This window comes from Eurosta solidaginis, chromosome 2 (genome assembly GCF_040869045.1).
Source record: "Eurosta solidaginis isolate ZX-2024a chromosome 2, ASM4086904v1, whole genome shotgun sequence".
Taxonomy (NCBI): Eukaryota; Metazoa; Arthropoda; class Insecta; order Diptera; family Tephritidae; genus Eurosta; species Eurosta solidaginis.
This window is the reverse complement of record NC_090320.1, coordinates 264,442,196-264,462,095: the sequence shown is the minus strand read 5'-3', so window position 1 is coordinate 264,462,095 and position 19,900 is coordinate 264,442,196. Positions and strand designations below refer to the sequence as shown.

The window sequence follows — 19,900 nt, the reverse complement described above, 5'->3', positions numbered from 1 at the left end:
TGCTCAGAATGATTTGTAGGGCATTTTCGACATTCACGATTTTATGTGGATAAAATCGACCCACACTAATAGACACATACATAATGCTACACAATAGGGGGACTCATGTAACCGTATAAATGCCTTATAAAGTGTGTAAACGTATAAATTTATCTAGTTTAGGCACGAGCTGTCATTGTGTAAACGCGGTAAACTCAAAGGAATGCAACCTTGCAGACATTACAGACGGCATTTTCATCAAAAATCTCCAACATCAGCAAGTAAAGGCGTTTTAGTTTTGATTGTTCACTTAATTTTGGTATTTTTTAATTTGTATAACAATCAAAAAAATTTTTTTGGAAATAATACAGCTGAAAAACAATCAAGTTTATCAAGAGTATTACTAGGTGCGTTCATATAACCGCGTGTGTAAATGGATATAATTTTACACCTTATAAGTTTATATGCTATCATGAGTCCCCCTAATAAAACAAAAGGTTTATTTGCATGATTGGTTTGAGAATTCTCAGATATAGATACGTACATATGTATATTCTATTGAAAACAAAAGCAGACAAGAATCACAATCCCAACCAAAAAATACACAAAAAACATTAATTTAAGTGTGTGAATTTTGCAGAAAACATTTTTTATTTCAAAAATTTTGATGTTTTCTTAATACTGTGTAAATAGAATCATAAGGCTAAGAGATGTGCGTGTGAAACCTGAATATCAGACTTAAGTACAGAAAAATTCTATAAACTAAAATAAATAATATAAAAGCTTATTCAAAATCAAAATTAAGTAGATACTTAAAGTAAGCTACAGCTTCTTGACATCACATTTGCTATGGGTGGGCTATCTGTCAAAAAAGCTGTAACTAACTTTAAGTGCATATTAAAGTTCGACTGTAAATATGCCCCAGCAAAAACTTGCTCAAAGTCAAAACTAAGTAGATACTTAAAGTTAGAGCTAGGTTTAATACATTGGGCCATAACTATCCATAAAACCAGGGAACGCTTTATTTAAAGCAATCACTTGAAATTTTAATACCAGTTTTAAGTTACAAAACAAACAAAAATGGACTTCACTACTTCTATGCATGTAGCCCATTGTTCCAAATTTTAAGTACCTACTTCGTTTTGTTTAAGAATGCGTCTCATAAAGCGGCACGAAGTCATAGTCAGAAATAAAGTCACATCTCACGACCAGTTTCTATAATAACATCTTATTTATAACTTAAGTAAGCTTATATTAAATGATATAACATGAATAAGTTAATTAATAGGTTAATTTGTGACAGCGGTTACACTAGACAGTGTGTCAAGAAAACAGTTTAACAAAAGTCAATATCAAGTCAATCGGTTGAAGAAATTAGATCCTTAATTTACATATTTGTAACATTTACAGATAACAATAAAAATGTATCTCAACAAAACGCTATTAATATTAAAGTTGACTTTATTTTGAGTCTGACTTCGGGCCAATGTTTAATGGTTAGATATGATAAATTTCAATCACAATAAAAAATCTCGTAATTATTTGTTTTCACATATTCATTCCTATTATATGTTCGAAATGCTATTCATAGTCAAAATTAAGTTGGTGCTTAAAGTTAGTTGCGACTTTGTTACATAGGAAATAACGTGCGTACTTAAAAGCAGCTGTAATTTTCTCGACCGATACCCCCAGGAAATAATGAATGTTTTAACTGGACTTAAGTACCTACATAACTTTGACCACAAATATGCCTCATAGTTTTCAAAGAAAAAACTTCGTCACATACAATTTATAATCGGACTGCTCATGATAGTGCAAAAACGTAGGATATCACAATGCATAGAAATTAAGTACATGTTCTGTGACTTCTTGAATTTTATCAATATTAGTGGATGGTAAACCGAAATTCTTTGGTACTGAAGCGTGTTCCTCATAGTTCGAAGCGTTGAATAAATTATAAATTACATTCTCAGATATTCCAAAAGTACTGAGATAAAACTCTTTACAGACTTGAACCGATGCAATGTTAGTATCAATATAAAAATCGAAAGAATCTGCACAGTTTCCATCGGATTGCTGTACAGATCCAAAAATATGTGATTCTTTTTCTGTGTCACTAAGGTTTTGATATTTGTTATGAAGTTCTGCACGAGCTTCTTCATTAAAAAGTTGAGTGCATTGATATACACAATTATCACTACAAGGTAAACCCAGTTGTTCTGTACATATTTTCAATATATCATTACTCGCAACATATTGATTTTCTATTTCTTGCATTTTTTCTCCAACAGTTTCTTTTTGAATTTTTTGAATTTTAGTTCGCGGTCTACCGCGAATCTTTGGTTTTGTTTGAGTATCGTCATTGTCCTCATTGTTAGGAACATTATATAAATAGTAAATTTTTCTTTCCGAAATACCAATAGTACTTAAAAAAAACTTTTTACATACTTGTACAGTTTCTTCTTTTGTATCAAAATAATAATTAAAAGTTCGCGATTTACGCTGTGTAGAAGACTTACGTCGACGTTTAACATCGCACGGCTGTACGGATAATAATATATAAGCTTTTTTCTCGACATCATTAAGGCTCCAATATTTGTTGTGAAGTTCTGCACGCGTGCGTTGCGTAATTTTTTGAGTACATCGATAAAAACATAACTCGCTACAAGGCAAACCCATTTTTCGCCCAGGCCTCTGTATACCATGCTTATCCGTGTATGGTTTTCCACATTCACGCAACTTTTTTCGTATATTCTGTTGCCACATGTCTGGTTGACAGGGACGCTTCTTTGTTGGAGATTTAACACAAACTGTAATGAAAACGTTAAAATTTATAGTTTTTTTTTTTTTTAAATCAACTCCAAACAACTTACAGGAACTATCGTCTGAAGATAATGCTCGCAGGATCAAGCGCAAAGTGTTGCTTGAGACGTTAACTTCAGGTATATAGACAAAATTTTCGCCAATTGTTTCAAAATTGCAAGGCTGTACGTTTTCTATTTCAGATGAGTAGTTGGAGCTGTAAATACATAAAAATGTACGTTATGCTTGAGTTATTTTAGTATACGTACACATTAGCGTGACCAGAAAAAAACGTGCTGTGATTTATTGTTAAGGCTTTTGACCTCTAAGCGTTTATTATTTGACTCTCTTTTGCGTTTGCGATGTGATTTATGAGAAATACAATAACAAATTTTAGAGCTAGATAACATACTGACTACAAATACGACTCGAGGAAGATTAAAAACTGTAATATCTGCGATTAAAAGAAGATTCAAAAATTCCTCCCTCCTCCCATACGCTTTTATGGTGACGTATTGAAAATAAAGTAACTAAATATACAGCGACCATTAGTGTTTATAAAAAACGACTCGAAAAATACTTAACTATGAGCAGAAATGGAATTTAAAAAGCGTTATTAAGACTCGCCGTCAAATGAGTCTTTTATGGTTCGAAAATGAGGCCACTTATACTTGTGCCCAGAGAAATCAAATATGATCAAAAGTTTTATTGTACGTACACTGAAAAAACTTGTCCTAAAACCGAGGAAAATGGCTATTAAAATTAGGAAAAATGATATATGATATTTCGCCATAGAAATCCTTCCCTAAGACCACGTATACACATGCCTTAATCTACATGAAATCATCAATAGATAATCTATGCGTTTACATATATGTTCCATCTCTGGGAACTAGATTATTTTCTGTAAATTTTTCACGTTTCTCTTTTATTTTGTACTTCGACTTGGAGATTACAATCTAGAGGTGGTACTTTTTCTATAAAAAAAATCCGCATCTCAAACATTTTTCATAATTACGGACTATCGAGGGGAAAAATTTATATGGGAAATCTAGTTATATAATGAACGATTAGGAGTTAAGTACGAAAATGAAAATAATCTCCTTGTATGTCAACTAGGTCCAAATCTGCACAAGAAATTTTCTTAAAAATACAAAATTTTAAAAATTGTACAAATGAAATTAAAAAAATTAAATTGTGTAAATTGTGTGGCGCTGCATTTCTAGTCGAGATGTTCAACTTGCCTGTCGAGTGCACTTATTCACTGAGCTAATGAAAAGTTTGATACGAATATATGAGGTCCTTGAAAGTTTCTTTAACCTATAGAGTTTTTTTTTAGGAAATGTTTTCCACATTTTCGGTAAGTGGGTTTCTTTGAATGTAGTATTTAAAATTTGGAGTTTTTTCAATTTTGAAAAGAAAATTGGGTATAAGACTCGATAGAATAGCGAGCCGCTGCTAATACGCGCCTAAAAATTTCAGGATGTGAAAAGACTCGTCAGGAAGGCGCAAAATAAAAGCTTTAACTCTGTTAGAAGTTAACGATTTGTATCTGATTGTTATAATTTTGTAGCACACAAGAAAACAATTCTGTATAAAAGTATTTTGCGCGCATATAATTTTGATCTTCAACCCGGGGTTGGACCCACCCATGGTAGTTTTTTAAAAGCAGTAAAGTATTCTGTGCAAAAATTCTATGTATTCCAAACTCCAGTTTCGAAGCAGTACGGTGTCCTAATTTGGTTTTCGCCAACTTCTTTTGATAGAACCAACATTTTTTCCGACCTCGGATTATTGATACTGAGTTCAAATCACGTCTTTTTACACCCCTCCTTATATTTTTAGACGCGTATTTGCGGTCGACCGCTATTCTAGAGTATTAGCGAAGACTGAACATTATTTTTAAGTGTAAAAACGCGTTTCTGAAGATTTAAAGATGCTGAATAAAATATTTATGAAATATTTAAAAGTTTGCTAAAGTTTAAATTATTTCAAAATTGGTAAATATTCATACAAAAATTTCTCTCGATTATTGGGTATAGCGCTACTGAAAATGTATTAACTCTTTCTTCCCTAATGCAAGTGTCGATGGAAGCAGATGGCTAACCGATGAGCGATAATCTTACCTCGCGTACGAATGAAGAGTGATCCAGATCCCGATAGAAATTCATATGGATAAATTTGTTGCTGCATTTGTATGTTAAACTTTTATAGGTATCTGGATCACTGTTCATTGGAATGCGAGGTTAAAAGAGTAAGATGGCGTGTTATATCAATCGAATAGTCGAAATTTCTCGAAATCTGTTTCTATTAAGCTAAAAATTTATAATAGCACAGAGATGTGACAATTCTTTTGCACAATAGCTAAAAAAAATGTGGAAAAAATCCGATCGACAAGAGTCGATATAATTGCTGATAGACGCTCGCAACTTGTAAGTTTTCTAAATTTATTATTTATTTAATGTTGATAGCATCATGAAGAGAAAAACGCAAATTTTTTTAAAATAGGTTTCTAAGGAGAAGTTGAAATTTAAATATAAAACTTAATCGACTTAAGCAACGAAAGTTTCTAATTTTTGTTTCATTTTTGTTAGATTATTACCAAAAGCCACCTTCACTAGCAATTTGAGTAAAAAACTATTTATACGCTCTCCGATTTCATAGGAATCTAAAAAAAATCAGGAGCTGTATTGTCACTCGCGATCACGGAACGAAAACTATTTTCACTCAAGCGATAAAAATTAGGCAATCAAACCATTAAAAAAATAATAATAATAATATATCGTGGATCTAGTACGTCTAGTTCATATAATTACATTTATCCGATTCACCGTTTCGGAGCTATTGTGATTTAAAAAATGGCATTCGATCACTGATCGTATGATACGATACGGCCCCAGTTTTACGCAAAGTCTTAAGTAAAACTGACTGTATATAAGTTACATTATTTCGTTTTTCAGTTCACAAAATATATGTATAACTTTTTCTGCAAATTGAAAAATTGTTTTGTTTATAACCACTGTGAAAGTATCTCTTTGGTTTGCTCACAAATTTAAAGAACGTAACATTTTGAACACTTGTGGCGATCTACTCGAAGTTTCTACAGTTTAATTAATAACTACCTTTGCACGAAATATTTAGGGGATGATTTTGTGTTACGCTAGAAGCCAAAAGGTCATCAGCCTCAAGCTTTCGGATCACTCTAATAAACATATAGTACATATAAACGTATATATTATATTCAAATTGCTTCACTTACTCAAACGATGTGTTACTTGTTTCACAATTCAGAGTTGATTCACCCAACAATTCATTCATAATACTAAAATATTAGAAATGAAAAATAAACAAAATTTTTAATTTTTAATAACTTTACAATTTAACAAAGACGTTTTATTTAAATGTAACACTTACTTTGTAAGGTTTTCGTCTAAATTTACGGAAGGCAATAACTCTTCCATCTTCTTAGCGCAAGCGCAACGATCTAGATTATTCAACGACTAGCAGGTGACTGAGAAAAGGGCGCACAACAGGTGCTGAAGGCGCAACAATTTGCTGCAAAAGTGGTTGAAAACCAATGGTCAATGATGAGCGCAACAGGCTACACGTCTTCTGAAGTCAACTTACTTAACAAACAATAGGGTGGTTTCAAAAGACGCAACAGTTTAATGCAACTGTTGTTGAAATTCAGTGATCAGTGAGCGTTACAAGCTGCTGCTACTGCTAAGCTATTTGGTACATTAGTTGCTTAGATCCAGCAATAGCTAGTGTCAATACCGGTTTTCATGTAGTGATCCTCGCGTACTCCAAGTAGGAGAACTTTTTAAATTAATAAGAATTTAAGCAACGAAAATGATTACTTACGTTTGCAGAGTAGTATGTGAGAAAAACTTCTGCCTGTTACTTTTCTTCTTGAGGGTACTTTTGTCACTGATTTGGGCGTCTAAAGTAAAAATTTGTTTGCTGCATAAAGCTGGAGACATAGGTGCTTTATCGGTAACCGTATCGGTAACCTTATAAAAGCTGATTCGACCAACTTTATGAGAATCAATGCAATCGATTATTGGTGCCGCTAAAGTCGTAACCGTATCGTAGCCAACCAATTGGGTTTTGGTTTACCGTCGTAACGATAAACAGCTGATTACGTTAGGGATACGGATACAGCGATACGACATACGGCACCAATGACTCCGGCTTAACTGTTCATGAAAATTGTATGATTACACAAGTGGAAGAGAACAAAGAACCACTCGGCTGATCGTGATGTACTAGCGCACGTTTAGTGAATGCATGATCAACCGTTGCTCAACTATAACATGTTCTAAGCCTACCCATTGTTAAGCAAAAAAGAGATGTGACTTTTATGTCGAAACCAATTGAATTGATTTTTCTATTTCGATTTGACTCATGAACCGATTGAAACAAATTTCGCTTCAGTATTTAGCATTTATTTTAATGAAACATATTTGAAAGCAAATTACAGGCTTTTTATTTAAATAATTGCTGCATTAAATTATGTAAACAGTTAGCTTTCAGAGTAGCTAAACGTTCGCGTCAGTAACGAAAAACGGGTGGTAAGAATTACAATAAAATTAAAGAGACTACAACACAGATCTAAGGTGAATTTACTTACTCATTTCTGCTGAATAGTACTTATAGAATAATCATCAGTTTAACTGAAGCGGAATGAATATCTACCTATTCTCATGGAACAAACTTTTTCCAACAAGCTGCTTTTTCATTTGAAATATTTTTAAACAAAGAAGCAAAATGTCGTGAAATACTAAAGTTTATTTAGCCTGGGGCCTTTTACATAGCATTGGCAAGGGCAATTTTGTCATGATAGAATTTTTTCGTTTTGGCAGAGATAATTCAAAAGCTTTTTGAAAAACGCCTTTCACAGAAAAATTTGTGAAGGTAATTATGATTATTTTTTTTCGTTAAACTTCATTAAAAATGTGACAAATTGCGTCTGTGGTTTTTGTCACATTGCTGAAAATCATTTCGTTCTTTAGTTTTACTTAAATGATAGCATTTACATTTATGGACTGTAAAAACAAGTACATTTTCAAAGCTCGCTCTGCTATTGATTCTGACAGAGCTATTTAGTTTTGTCATTATTGTCACGACAATTTCTCAGATCGGTAATTGTCAGCACCCTTGTCCGACAATTGTCGGTTTTTTCGCCGTCGATTCTAAAGTTTCAAGTTCAATTGACGCGATTGTCACTTCTGAAACAGGCCCCTGGTAAAAAAGTGTTCATTGGATCCATAAATTTTATATGTAAGTAGTTTCAGAGATTCATATTTATTCTTTGCGTGAAATTGGTCCTTTATCGTATAACAAGATATATGCCCTATATATTTATTTTTGTAAAACCAGTTTCTCTTTAATTTTTCAAAACCTACAACTGGTTTCCATTATTTTGCAAAAATGGACTAAAAATTGTTATTTAAGTACTATTTCTCAGCTAACTATTGATTAGCATTGTAGGGTTCCAAATGAGCCATTATTGAACTTGAAAACACATTTTAAAACACCGCTTTAGCTATGTATGAATGTAGGGTAACTTGTCTCGGCGAAAACGGCCCCTAAACTTGGTAAAGTGGAATTTTAATTCAACGAATTTTAATAAAACTAATTAAGTTCGAAATTTTCTCATATTCATGTACATGATATATTTTTCTGTGAGTATTTTCATCACCACAGCAAAAAAAATGGCAGCATTATGTATATTCTCCGCCCTATGCTCCGACTAGGAGCGATAAGTTGTGCTTCTGGATGGCTATGGTATTAGTTTTAACTTTTGCGATTGTCAACTAGATGTTCAATTCTATCTAGGAATACAACTAACTAACTATGTATATTTTCCAATCCATGTGAATAATATTACATGAAAAAAATGTGTGTTAGCGTTGCTTTGAAGATAATATGAATTTAATAAAGTATTTTCGTATTTTTTATCGGAATGAAACGATCTTATGAAACCGACTCATTTTGAGTCGATTATCTGTATAGATAAATTTTGCTGGAGTCAAGTCGATATTTCTGTTTGTCTCAATCTGCCATCTCTATAGTTGGTGGAAGCCCTACAACACGCGACTACTGTGCATTGACCAATGCCTTGAACGAAAATGCATTGGAGTAAATAGGTGGACAACTGTAAAAAAAAGATAATAAGATCACACGTACACACAGTGGCTAGCCAGATGACTGCACATTGGAGGGAAAATAACCCCTTTTCGCTTGTGAGCTACTTTATTATTCATTGCATTTAACAGTAACACTTAGATCTACTTCACGTATAACGAAACTATTTAGATTTTTGTATTTAGCTCCTAATTGGTTATTAAATAGGATTATATGGATTATATTTTTATGAAGAGTTTGATAATCGCTAACTATGAATAAATTTTAGAGAAAGACGATTCTTTTTTCTAAACTTTGATACGAGCCAACAAGGCCAATCCAAAATTTTACAGTTAATAATCCTGCTATGTTTCATCCTTAAAAGCTGATCGTGTAGGTTAACTTTTGTGGGTTCATTGTAGATTAGTTGTAAACCTTCATATCATCATCAGAACTTCATATATTAATTTGGTCCCCATTAGAAAAGAATTGGACAAGTCCGTTCACGCAATAACTTGAAAAAAAATTGATTTTTTAAATTGGTAATGTAAGTTATTGATACGCTCAGTATTCCGCTAAAGAACGACCGATCTCATAACTTCGTTCAAAGGATGGTCTAAAGAAATCGAATGTCCATATATTACCAATACTCTCTTTATATCTTTGGTGCGGCCAATATTAGAATACGCTTCGATAATCTGGAACCCTCGTTACCAGACGCTCTGCGTGGTTCAAAAGCAATTCCTGACTTTTGCGCTAAGGAACTTACCGTGGGACACCTCAAGGATTCTTCCTCTCTACTCCTGCCGTTTAAAACTTATTCAGCTCCTTACGTTACGGAGTCGTAGGGAGATGGCAGGTGTGTTATTTGTAGTAAAACCTATTAGAGGGATGGTAAATAGCCCTTTTCTGCTTGGTCAAATTTTATTTAATGTTCCCTTTAGACCATCTAGGCATTTTCAACCGCTTCATATAAGCACATAAAATAAATAAATGTTAGGCGCGATAACCTCCGAAGAGATCTAAGGCCGAGCTTCTCTTCCAATTTGCGTCGTGCTCCTCTTGATTTTCCCTACAAATTGGCCTGACGGGACCTACATGTTTTATGCCGACTCCGAACGGCATCTGCAAGGCAGATGAGTTTTCACTGAGAGCTTTTCATGGCAGAAATACACCCGGAGCGCTTGCCAAACACTGCCGAGGGGTGACCCCGCTTAGAAAAATGTTCTTCTAATTTAAAAACCTTATTTATAAAATTTTGATGTTGCTTTACCCGGGGTGCGAACCCAGGGCATACGGTGTGGTAGGCGGAGCACGTTACCATCACACCACGGTGGCCGCCATACATATAAGCACATGCAGATCGAATTTTGAAATGCACGAACCTCTTCGTTGTCTGTGTACTGACTTCAATAAGCATTGCAAAAACATTGATACGTGTGACTCACTCCACGTAATAAAAAAATATCTGCTGACTACCTTAAATACGCAATTATTTGGGTGGGTGGCTTGGAATCACGTCCTTTCCAACCTCCCACTCTTATCACCAGCTCCAGTAACTTTGGTCGGGTGGCTTGGAATCACATCCTTTCCAACCTCCCACACATCGCAGCCCTACTTGTTGTATGTCAAATATACATCAGCTGCTCGAAATCACGTTTTATCACCAGCTCCAGTAACTTTGGGCGGGTGGCTTGGAATTACGTCCTTTCCAAACTCCTCCACATCGCAGCACTACTTGTTGTGTGTCAAATATACATCAGCTGCCCGAATTCACGTACATTCCGACAGCAGTAATAATCAATTCCCGTTGCTCGGTATGACAGTCCATCCGGACAACTGATTTAATAATATATATACATATTTTATAAAATAATTTTGTTCCATTTGTATGGTTCTGTAATTAATCTGTAATCCGTAACTATATTTAGTTTCATTAATTGGTGAATTTGCAGACTAATAAATAAATAAATAAAGAAAACCCCTATTGAAGTAAATTTTGAAATAGGGCTTTCTTCAGCCAAATTTTAAAAGATGACGTTTTCAATCAACTACTTCCTGATTCGTCCTAAAACAATTTGGTTTTAGAGTCCAGAATGAAGTATTATTAATAAAAGATAGTAAAAGAAATCGAAAATTGTTTACCGAGTTTTCCGGACAAACAGGGTTGTCTTGCAATAAAATTTAGAGATGTGACGTTTTTGAACGATATTCTGAACTAGACTATTCCATAAACAAATACTGGTACACATATAGAGTTTTTCAAAAAAAATCTTAAAATGGATGTCATTTGGAAAAAATTTGCTGAGGTAAGGTTTTATTCCACTCAGAAGTCATCATATACTGGTAAGAATTAGTAAAGATGGTCGACCATCATGTGAACTTTTTATAAAATTCTGTTAAGAAGGTCGTACCAATACACAACTTTCAACGTATTGGCATAACGGCCGAGAATCCCAGAACATGGAATTCCAGAGCAGTTTTCCCACCCCGACATCAAAAGACACTATCGTCTCGAAAAATCTTATGGTCACCGTTATTAAATTTCAAAATCCCGACTTTTGTAAAATTTGTTCGAACTTACACTCCCGCTATGTACGATAACATAAAATTTTGCTGCTCATCTCAGAATAAGAGGCCGAACTGACAGCATTAAACTCTAGTCAACTTTAACTGGAGCTTAAACTTTAAACGTACCGAAAACACGGGCACTACTTATTTTAGTATATTTCGTTGTGAAATACGAAACACAGAAACTCAAACACCAATCAAAAAAATGTTGTTAATATTATGACCCTCACCTCCTTAAATCGCTGTCCACGCCACTGCATCGCATAACTTCCGGCCAGAATTGTAAGTTTGCCTTAAAAAAAAAAACAAAAGCCATAGTAACTTTCATTGAGATCTCTGGTAGTGCTCTCAGGGTTATCATACACTATTTAACCGCAAGGGTTCTTGTAGGGAAGAGGGTCATGCATCACATTATGCTGCTTAACCTATGTAAACGTGTACGTGCAACAATTGCTACCATCTTGTCTGATGCCAACTGCTGCACAAATGTTGCATAATTAAAAGAAGGGTGGATTTACATGCACATTTGCCGTATTTGAAATTATTTTTACGGCCAAAAACATATCCAAACTGGTATGTTATGTAAGTTACTAGACAATGCATATCAAATGAAACAAAATAAGCTAAAGAAGACGGCACAAGTGCATTACATAAATTGAATGATCATGTTAGCTATTTTTCTTCCAAGCACGAAATGTACTAGCTTGCAGGTGTACAATTCGTCTTCTGCCTAAAAACATTTTAAGCAAAGGGTCATACATATTATTGGAAATTAGTTGTATATTACACACAACCATCCCTCCACACACCTGTTCTTTTCTTAACTGACGCTTTAACGTCTAGCCGAATTTTGCCGCCAATTACAAAGTGCGCACGTAATTTTCTTTACGCCATAACTGACGCGAATTAGAATAGCTACCAGACAAGGATCAACGCGACTTCGGCCTTCCAAATTTTTGATGACTATAATGTTCAAAGCAAATATCCTGCTCGATGAACGGAAGCAACAAACCATGACCTCTGGCACTTTAATGTGCTAAATGATGGTAGCGAACAGAAGTTGGCATAGCAAATAAAAAATAAATGTAAGGTTCGATAACCTCCGAGTAGATTTTAGGCCGAGTTTCTCTTCCAATTTGCGTCATGCTCCTCTTGATTTTTCCTACAAATTGGCGAGACAAGGCCTACTTGTTTTATGCCTACACCGAACAGCATCTGCAAAGCAAATGAGTTTTCACTGAGAGCTTTTCATGGCAGAAATACGCTCGGAGTGCTGGCCAAACACTGCCACCCCCCGCTTGGAGAAATGTTCTTCTAATTGAAAAAACTTTTTTCTAAAATTTTGATGTTGCTTTTCCCGGGGCGTGAACCCAGGATCTTCGGTGTGGATGGCGGAGCATGCTACCATCACACCACGGCGGCGGCAGAGCAAATAGAAGTTACAAAATATAGCATAGTGACCAGCATCTGCTTACCTGCCCATATTCCTTGTAATTGATCGTTAAGTTCTCTTTGTTTCTTCAGAACGCAGAGTCTTCACAAACTCTTATAACGCTTACGTGGAATGTTTCAAAGAATTAACAGAGATTTCCTTTATATTCCTTAACCGGAGATACGCATGAACGCATATTTAGGCTCGGAGTTCTTTACAACAGCTGGTATTGAATTTTCTGATTGCTGTCCTGCCAATTGAACGGGTTTTAATGTAACACTTCAATCAAAGGGATCTCAAAATAATTTTTATAATTAAATAGGCGGGTTGTTGATCAACACAAACAAACCAAATCGGAAGAGCATCTTAGAACATACTACCCTCTGGTGTGGGTAAGCTATGGTAAAACGTGAAACCCTTGTATAACACTACAATAATGACAAGTGGCAATCTCTTTTTGCGATAAAGTTAAAAAAAACAAGTAAGGACGGGACTGTCTTCGGCTGTGCCGAAGACTTCATACCTTCCATGAATGGGGCTGAACAATAATCTTATCCCGTTCGTAATCTCCGAATAATCGGATGTATAAAAAAAATAAATAAATGTAAGGCGCGATAACCTCCGAAGAGATCTAAGGCCGAGCTTCTCTTCCAATTTGCGTCGTGCTCCTCTTGATTTTTCCCTACAAATTGGCCGGACGGGACCTACATGTTTTATGCCGACTCCGAACGGCATCTGCAAGGCAGATGAGTTTTCACTGAGAGCTTTTCATGGCAGAAATACAATCGGAGCGCTTGCCAGACACTGCCGAGGGGCGACCCCGCTTAGAAAAATTTTCTTCTAATTGAAAAATCTTATTTCTAAAATTTTGATGTTGCTTTGCCCGGGAGTTGAACCCAGGGCATACGGTGTGATAGGCGGAGCACGCTACCATCACACCACGGTGGCCGGATGTATAAGATAAGAAATATATAGTGAACAGATCTACATACCTAAACGATTTTTAAGATAAATATAAAATAAAAAATAGGTAGGTACTTTGTGTGAGGATGCAAAGCTTCACGTTTTTTGTGGTCTGCATGTAAAAACTATGACTACGAATCACGTATTTCAAAAATATATGACGTAAGCGTAACTATTTGATGAAATATGATGAATTTTGAAGCTTCTATCCGTAAAAAAGGGGCAAAAATGACAGTTTGTATGAAGTATATAATATATATACCACCGATCTCTATGATTTTTTTAGACAACAATATATGCCATATACGTAAGCATTCGGTGAAATTTGAAGCTTCTAGCTGTTAGAATGGGGCTAAAATTGCGAAAATATATATATATATACTATATATATATACTATATATACCACCATATATATACTATATATACCATCGATCTGTATGATTTTCTCAGACAACATATATATGCTATATACGTAAGCATTCGTTGAAATGTGAAGCCTCTAGCTCTTAAAATAGGGCAGTAATTACGAAAAGTTTCGTATCTGAACAATCGGTTGTGGGGGATATATACTATATATACGACCGATATCATCAATTTTTTCAGGCAACAATATGTGCAATATACGAAAGTATATGGTGAAGTTTGAAGCTTCAATCTGTTAAATTGAGTAAGATATTACAAAAATCCTCTTTTTCTGAAAAATCGGTTGTATGGAGGATATATGCTATAGTGGTCCGATCCGGCCGGTTCCGACAAATGTCTAATCGGACACCCAAATACACCCGCTCACCAAATTTTATCAAGATATCTCAAAAATTGAGGGACTAGTTTGCATACAAACAGACAGACGGACAGACGGACATGGCTAAATCAACTCAGCTCTTCAACCTGATTATTTCGGTATACTTAATGGTGGGTCTATCTATTTTCCTTTAAGGACTTACAATTTTGGGTTTCGTGACGAAATTAATATACCATTTCATTTTCATGAAAGGTATAATTAAGGCGCGATAACCTCCGAAGAGATTTTTGACCGAGCTTGTCTTCCAATTTGCGTTGTGCTCCTTTTAATTTTTCCTACAAATTGGCGTGACGGGACCTACATGTATTATGCCGACTCCGAACGGCAGATGAGTTTTCGCTGAGAGCTTTTCATGGTAGAAATGCACTCGGAGTGTTTGCCAAATCCCCGCTTAGAAAAACTTTTTTCTAATTGAAAAATTTCTTTTCTAAATTTTCGTTGTTACTTCGCCGGGAGTTGAACCTACGATCTTCGGTGTGGTAGGCGGAGCACGGAAAATATCTTATATCAGTAAATCCCGGTGAAGCTCAGATATTATGCTAGTCCAATCAAGAAAAGCCCTCCCACAGGACTGTGCTCTTGTTGCCCAAAATTTCAAAAGAACATGAAACTTTCAATCATGATACACTTCATTGAGATCTACCCTCCATAACACCTAGCAAAGCTTTAAACGTGGATCATTATTTGGACGGCATTTAAACGTCTGAGCAATCAAGGAATGAAGCATGAGAATTAAAAAAGAAGAAACAGGGATACCGAAGGGTTATATTTTATCTATATTTCAAAACTTTCCTCCTGAATAGAAGTAATCACCATAATTTTCTACGCGGACGACTTTACAACAATGGAAACGGATCCGAGACCCTCCACAGATGAGCTATGGTCTAAAATAAAACGCTGCGTGCCCAATCTATCCAGATTTACCCCTCACAGAATTTCGACATTGGTAACCTACCAAGTCAACGGCCGCCATTTTTACGATAGGAAGTGAGCAGATAATACAACAATAGACATCCACATCGGTGGCGGCCACCGTGGTGTGATGGTAGCGTGCTCCGCCTATCACACCGTATGCCCTGGGTTCGCACCCCGGGCAAAGCAACATCAAAATTTTAGAAATAAGGTTTTTCAATTAGAAGAAAATTTTTCTAAGCGGGGTCGCCCCTCGGCAGTGTTTGGCAAGCGCTCCGGGTGTATTTCTGCCATGAAAAGCTCTCAGTGAAAACTCATCTGCCTCACAGATGCCGTTCGGAGTCGGCATAAAACATGTAGGTCCCGTCCGGCCAATTTGTAGGGAAAATCAAGTGGAGCACGACGCAAATTGGAAGAGAAGCTCGGCCTTAGATCTCTTCGGAGGTTATCGCGCCTTACATTTATTTTATTTATTTTTAGACACCCACATCTATGATATCACCTAACTGACTCACCTCCACCTTTAAATTTTTGATGTGACGTTTGTTAGTACACATGCAATGCTTTAAAGACCAATGCCGAAACAAAAATATTTAGTAAAATGCAGGCAATACTTGGGGAAAAAGACAAGAAACCCCGTCTGCGGACAACATAAAAAGGCAATATCGGTTTACGAGTAGTAGTATGGTTGTCTAACTTATGCGACATACCGGTGAAATTTGCAGGCCTGCACTTTGAACATCTGCAGTGTGGCTACCAATTGTCCCACTCTACATCTGGTAAGAAACAGTTCGAAATTAGTCATTAATCCTGTTTTCCGAACATGGCGCATTGTGTCCATTTTTTCTGCAGGGTATCTTACGTCATACGACCGTGACGAAGTTAGAATAGCAATATCTCGGCAAAACAACAAAAAAGCGCGGAGAAAGGATCGGCATATTTAAGTCGCCTCTCACGACAGGCATGCTTAACCCGCTTATTTACTTACTTACTTAATTGACGCTTAACCGTTTAAACGGTTATGGCCGTCCAAGAAGGGGCGCTAGTCGTTTCTTTTCACTGCCAACCGGCGGCAATTGGTCACACCAAGGGAGTTTAAGTCGTTTTCCACCTGGTATTTCCATTGGAGTGGGGGCCGCCCTCTCTCTGCTTCCATAGGCGGGTTCCGATAGAAACACTTTCTTGACCGGAGCGTCATCATCAATTAGCATAACATGACCTTGCCTGCGCAGCTGCTGCGTTTTAATTCGCTGGACTATGTTGATGTCTGTATAGAGCTCGTACAGCTCATCGTTAAATCTTCTTCGTACTCGCCATCGCCAACGCGTAGAGGTCCATAAATCTTTCGAGGAGACTCCCAGAGCCGCTTCATCTGATGTTGTCATGGTCGATTCTTCTGCATAACTTTCGTGAGTCATACTGGGAATTATGACTATTGTCGAGAGAGGGCGGGTAGCGCCTTGAAGTATTGGAGAGAAAAGTTTCCGGCGAAGGTTTTGCATTACTATACCTACCTGTAAATGACAGCTGACAGGGAGAACGCCTGTTGCGAATGGCCAGAGAATGGAAGAAAGGTTTGTTTTTTGCTCGTAATTATTAAATTGAAGTGCCATGAATTGCTCATTTGTGTTTCAAATCAGCGTATTGGTAAAAGTCTAGTTGAGGGGTCGACTGCTAATACGCTACCAAAAATATCGAGAGAGGTGTCAAAAGACGCGTATTAATCTCGAGAACAATAATCCGAAGGAGGACAAGAAAAATTGTATCTCTATCCGGAGATATTTGCAGTTGAATTTGGCGATTTTCATGTAGTTGTTGTTGTGTTCATACCCACAAAAAAAATTGTGCCTCACTACCGCCACGGTTATACCACACGCCCGGACTTGGCATGGCGTAGCCCAGGGCTATTTTATATATGCGCGGCCGAAGACCGCCAACGCAGAAAGGTGTTCTGCGCAAAAATACTATGGATCCCACCCCCGGTTTCGGAGGTACCCGTGGGTCTATTTTCGGTTTTTCGTTAATATCTTTTGAACAAGTTAAAATTTGTATTTTCCGCCTTCGGATTATTAATACTGATGTCAAGACGCGTCGTTTGACACCTCTCTCGATATTTTTGGTAGCGTATTAGCAGTCGACCCCTCAACTAGACTATTACCAGCGTTTTTTTTTAATGTGTATACAGAAAATCAAAAATCAGACTACATGTTAATATTATTTTGTAAACTCTATTTAATAGATTAAATGTGAGCAGCCAATTAAGCAAACATTTTACTTACTTACTTACTTTATTGGCGCTTAACCGTCTAAACGGTTATGGCCGTCCAACAAGGCGCGCCAGTCGCTCCTTCGCTCCGCCAACCGGCGCCAATTGGTCACACCAAGGGAGTTTAAATCGTTTTCCACCTGGTCCTTCCAACGGAGTGGGGGCCGCCCTCTACCTCTGCTTCCATAGGCGGGTTCCGATAGAAACACTTTCTTTGCCGGAGCATCATCTTTCATTCGCATAACATGGCCTAGCCAGCGCAGCCGCTGCGTTTTAATTCGCTGGACTATGTTGATGTCTGCGTATAGCTCGTACAGCTCATCATTAAATCTTCTTCGGTACTCGCCATCGCCAACGCGTAGAGGTCCATAAATCTTTCGCAGAACTTTTCTCTCGAACACTCCCAAAGCCGCTTCATCTGCTGTTGTCATGGTCCATGCTTCTGCCCCATATAGCAGGACGGGTACGATAAGTGACTTGTAGAGTATGATTTTCGTTCGCCGAGAGAGGACTTTACTTTTCAATTGCCTACCTAGTCCAAAATAGCATTTATTGGCAAGATTGATTCTTCGCTGGATTTCAAACACGCACATTTGCAAACATTTTAAAATATGTAAATAATGCAATATAGGTACCGGTCGTCTGAAAAACCCGATTATTCTAACGAACTTTCGCCATTTCGCATAAGAATGCGTCCTCAAATGCCGTAAGAATATTTTTTTTATTTGTCCAGAACATTTGTTATTAAATTATTCCCAACAAAAGCAAAGCAAAAAGAAGTACCAGCAACAATAACGAGATAAACAAGCAAAAACTACAAGAAAAATAATAATATTAAAATAAATCTTCCGGACTAGTGTCCGGAATTTTTATACAATAAACTTCAAACTTTAACTAAATGGGATGCATTCATGATTTTCTGAAAAATTTTAAAGATAAGACAATATCAAATAAATAAAACGCAGATGTCATTCAATTCATTCTATACGACAGCATGACACTCTTAATACAATACTATAATTTTCGGGTGAGGTGTCAAAAGACGGGTCTTGGGATCCACGACCTTACTCCAAAGTCGCAAATAAAATTCTTTTTTTTGCTTTTGCCAAAAAAATATGCCCAAAAAACTAAAAAATTAAAAATTAATAGTAAATTTGCGCAGAATACTTTTGTGCTTAAGGCCTATGGGTAGATTGCACCTATTTTTATGGAGAACGGCAGATTGAGCGACACTACCGTCATTGGACATGAAACAGTAGATAGCCATCTTCCACCTTTTGTTGCTAGCAAAGCATAAGAAGAAGAATTTGTCAGGGGTGGGTGTTCCCCGCGTTGGGCGTACCTTGTCCCGCTCGAGGGATATTAGATGGTATAAAAGGGCATAAAGCCGGAGGCCGCTCTCAAGAGTGTCACCGAAATTCACCTGAAAAAGACAAAAGAAAAGTACCCTAAAGTAAAAAGTTCTTACAAGCAGCGTGTAATTTATGTATGTATACTTCCCGTAAACTCAACATCCCAGGGTCCCAACACCTCGCCTCCTAAGCATCCTAGTTTCCGCACTGGAAAAAAGCAAAAAGAACAAGAAATTAATTTAAATTAGTTTGGGCATAAATAGCGAAATCACTTATATAAGTGCACATTTTTTTCTGTTGGGTAATCAAACACTCAAAAGTACAACAACCAAATGCAAATTGCCCACCTTCACTATAAATATTCTTAATTAAAATTTTCACATTTATTACCTCTTATCATCATTCCTGAGGCTTCCGGTAAATGTTGGACTCTATTAGCAGTCCACCAATGCTCCAAACTTGTAGTTTTTTTTTTATATTCCAAGCCCGGCCGCCTGGGGACCATAAGGAGTAATTGTTTTTTCCTCAGCCACTTCAGGCACCGCAACCTAAACTATTTATTTGGCAAAGAAGAGCCACGTTGGTCTTCTTTCATAAAAATAACACTCGCGCACTGAAATTATTTAATTTAAACGCGAAATTTATTTTTTTTGGTCGCGGAATTTAACATACACTCACGATACAAAAAGGT

At 36.5% G+C, this 19,900-nt stretch overlaps 2 protein-coding genes across 4 annotated transcripts in view; one reads left to right on the top strand and one right to left on the bottom strand.

The window, feature by feature from the left end:
* Positions 1–19,900, top strand: part of Pde1c (Phosphodiesterase 1c) — a 704,757-nt gene that overhangs the window by 494,609 nt on the left and 190,248 nt on the right. The window lies entirely within an intron of this gene.
* On the bottom strand, positions 617–6,293 carry LOC137242746 (uncharacterized). Its single transcript, XM_067769998.1, has 4 exons — positions 6,196–6,293; positions 6,041–6,103; positions 2,853–2,998; positions 617–2,789 (listed from the first exon to the last, which is right to left on the bottom strand). The coding sequence occupies exons 1-4, from the start codon at positions 6,240–6,242 to the stop codon at positions 1,810–1,812; spliced, it is 1,236 nt and encodes a 411-aa protein (XP_067626099.1). The 5' UTR covers positions 6,243–6,293; the 3' UTR covers positions 617–1,809.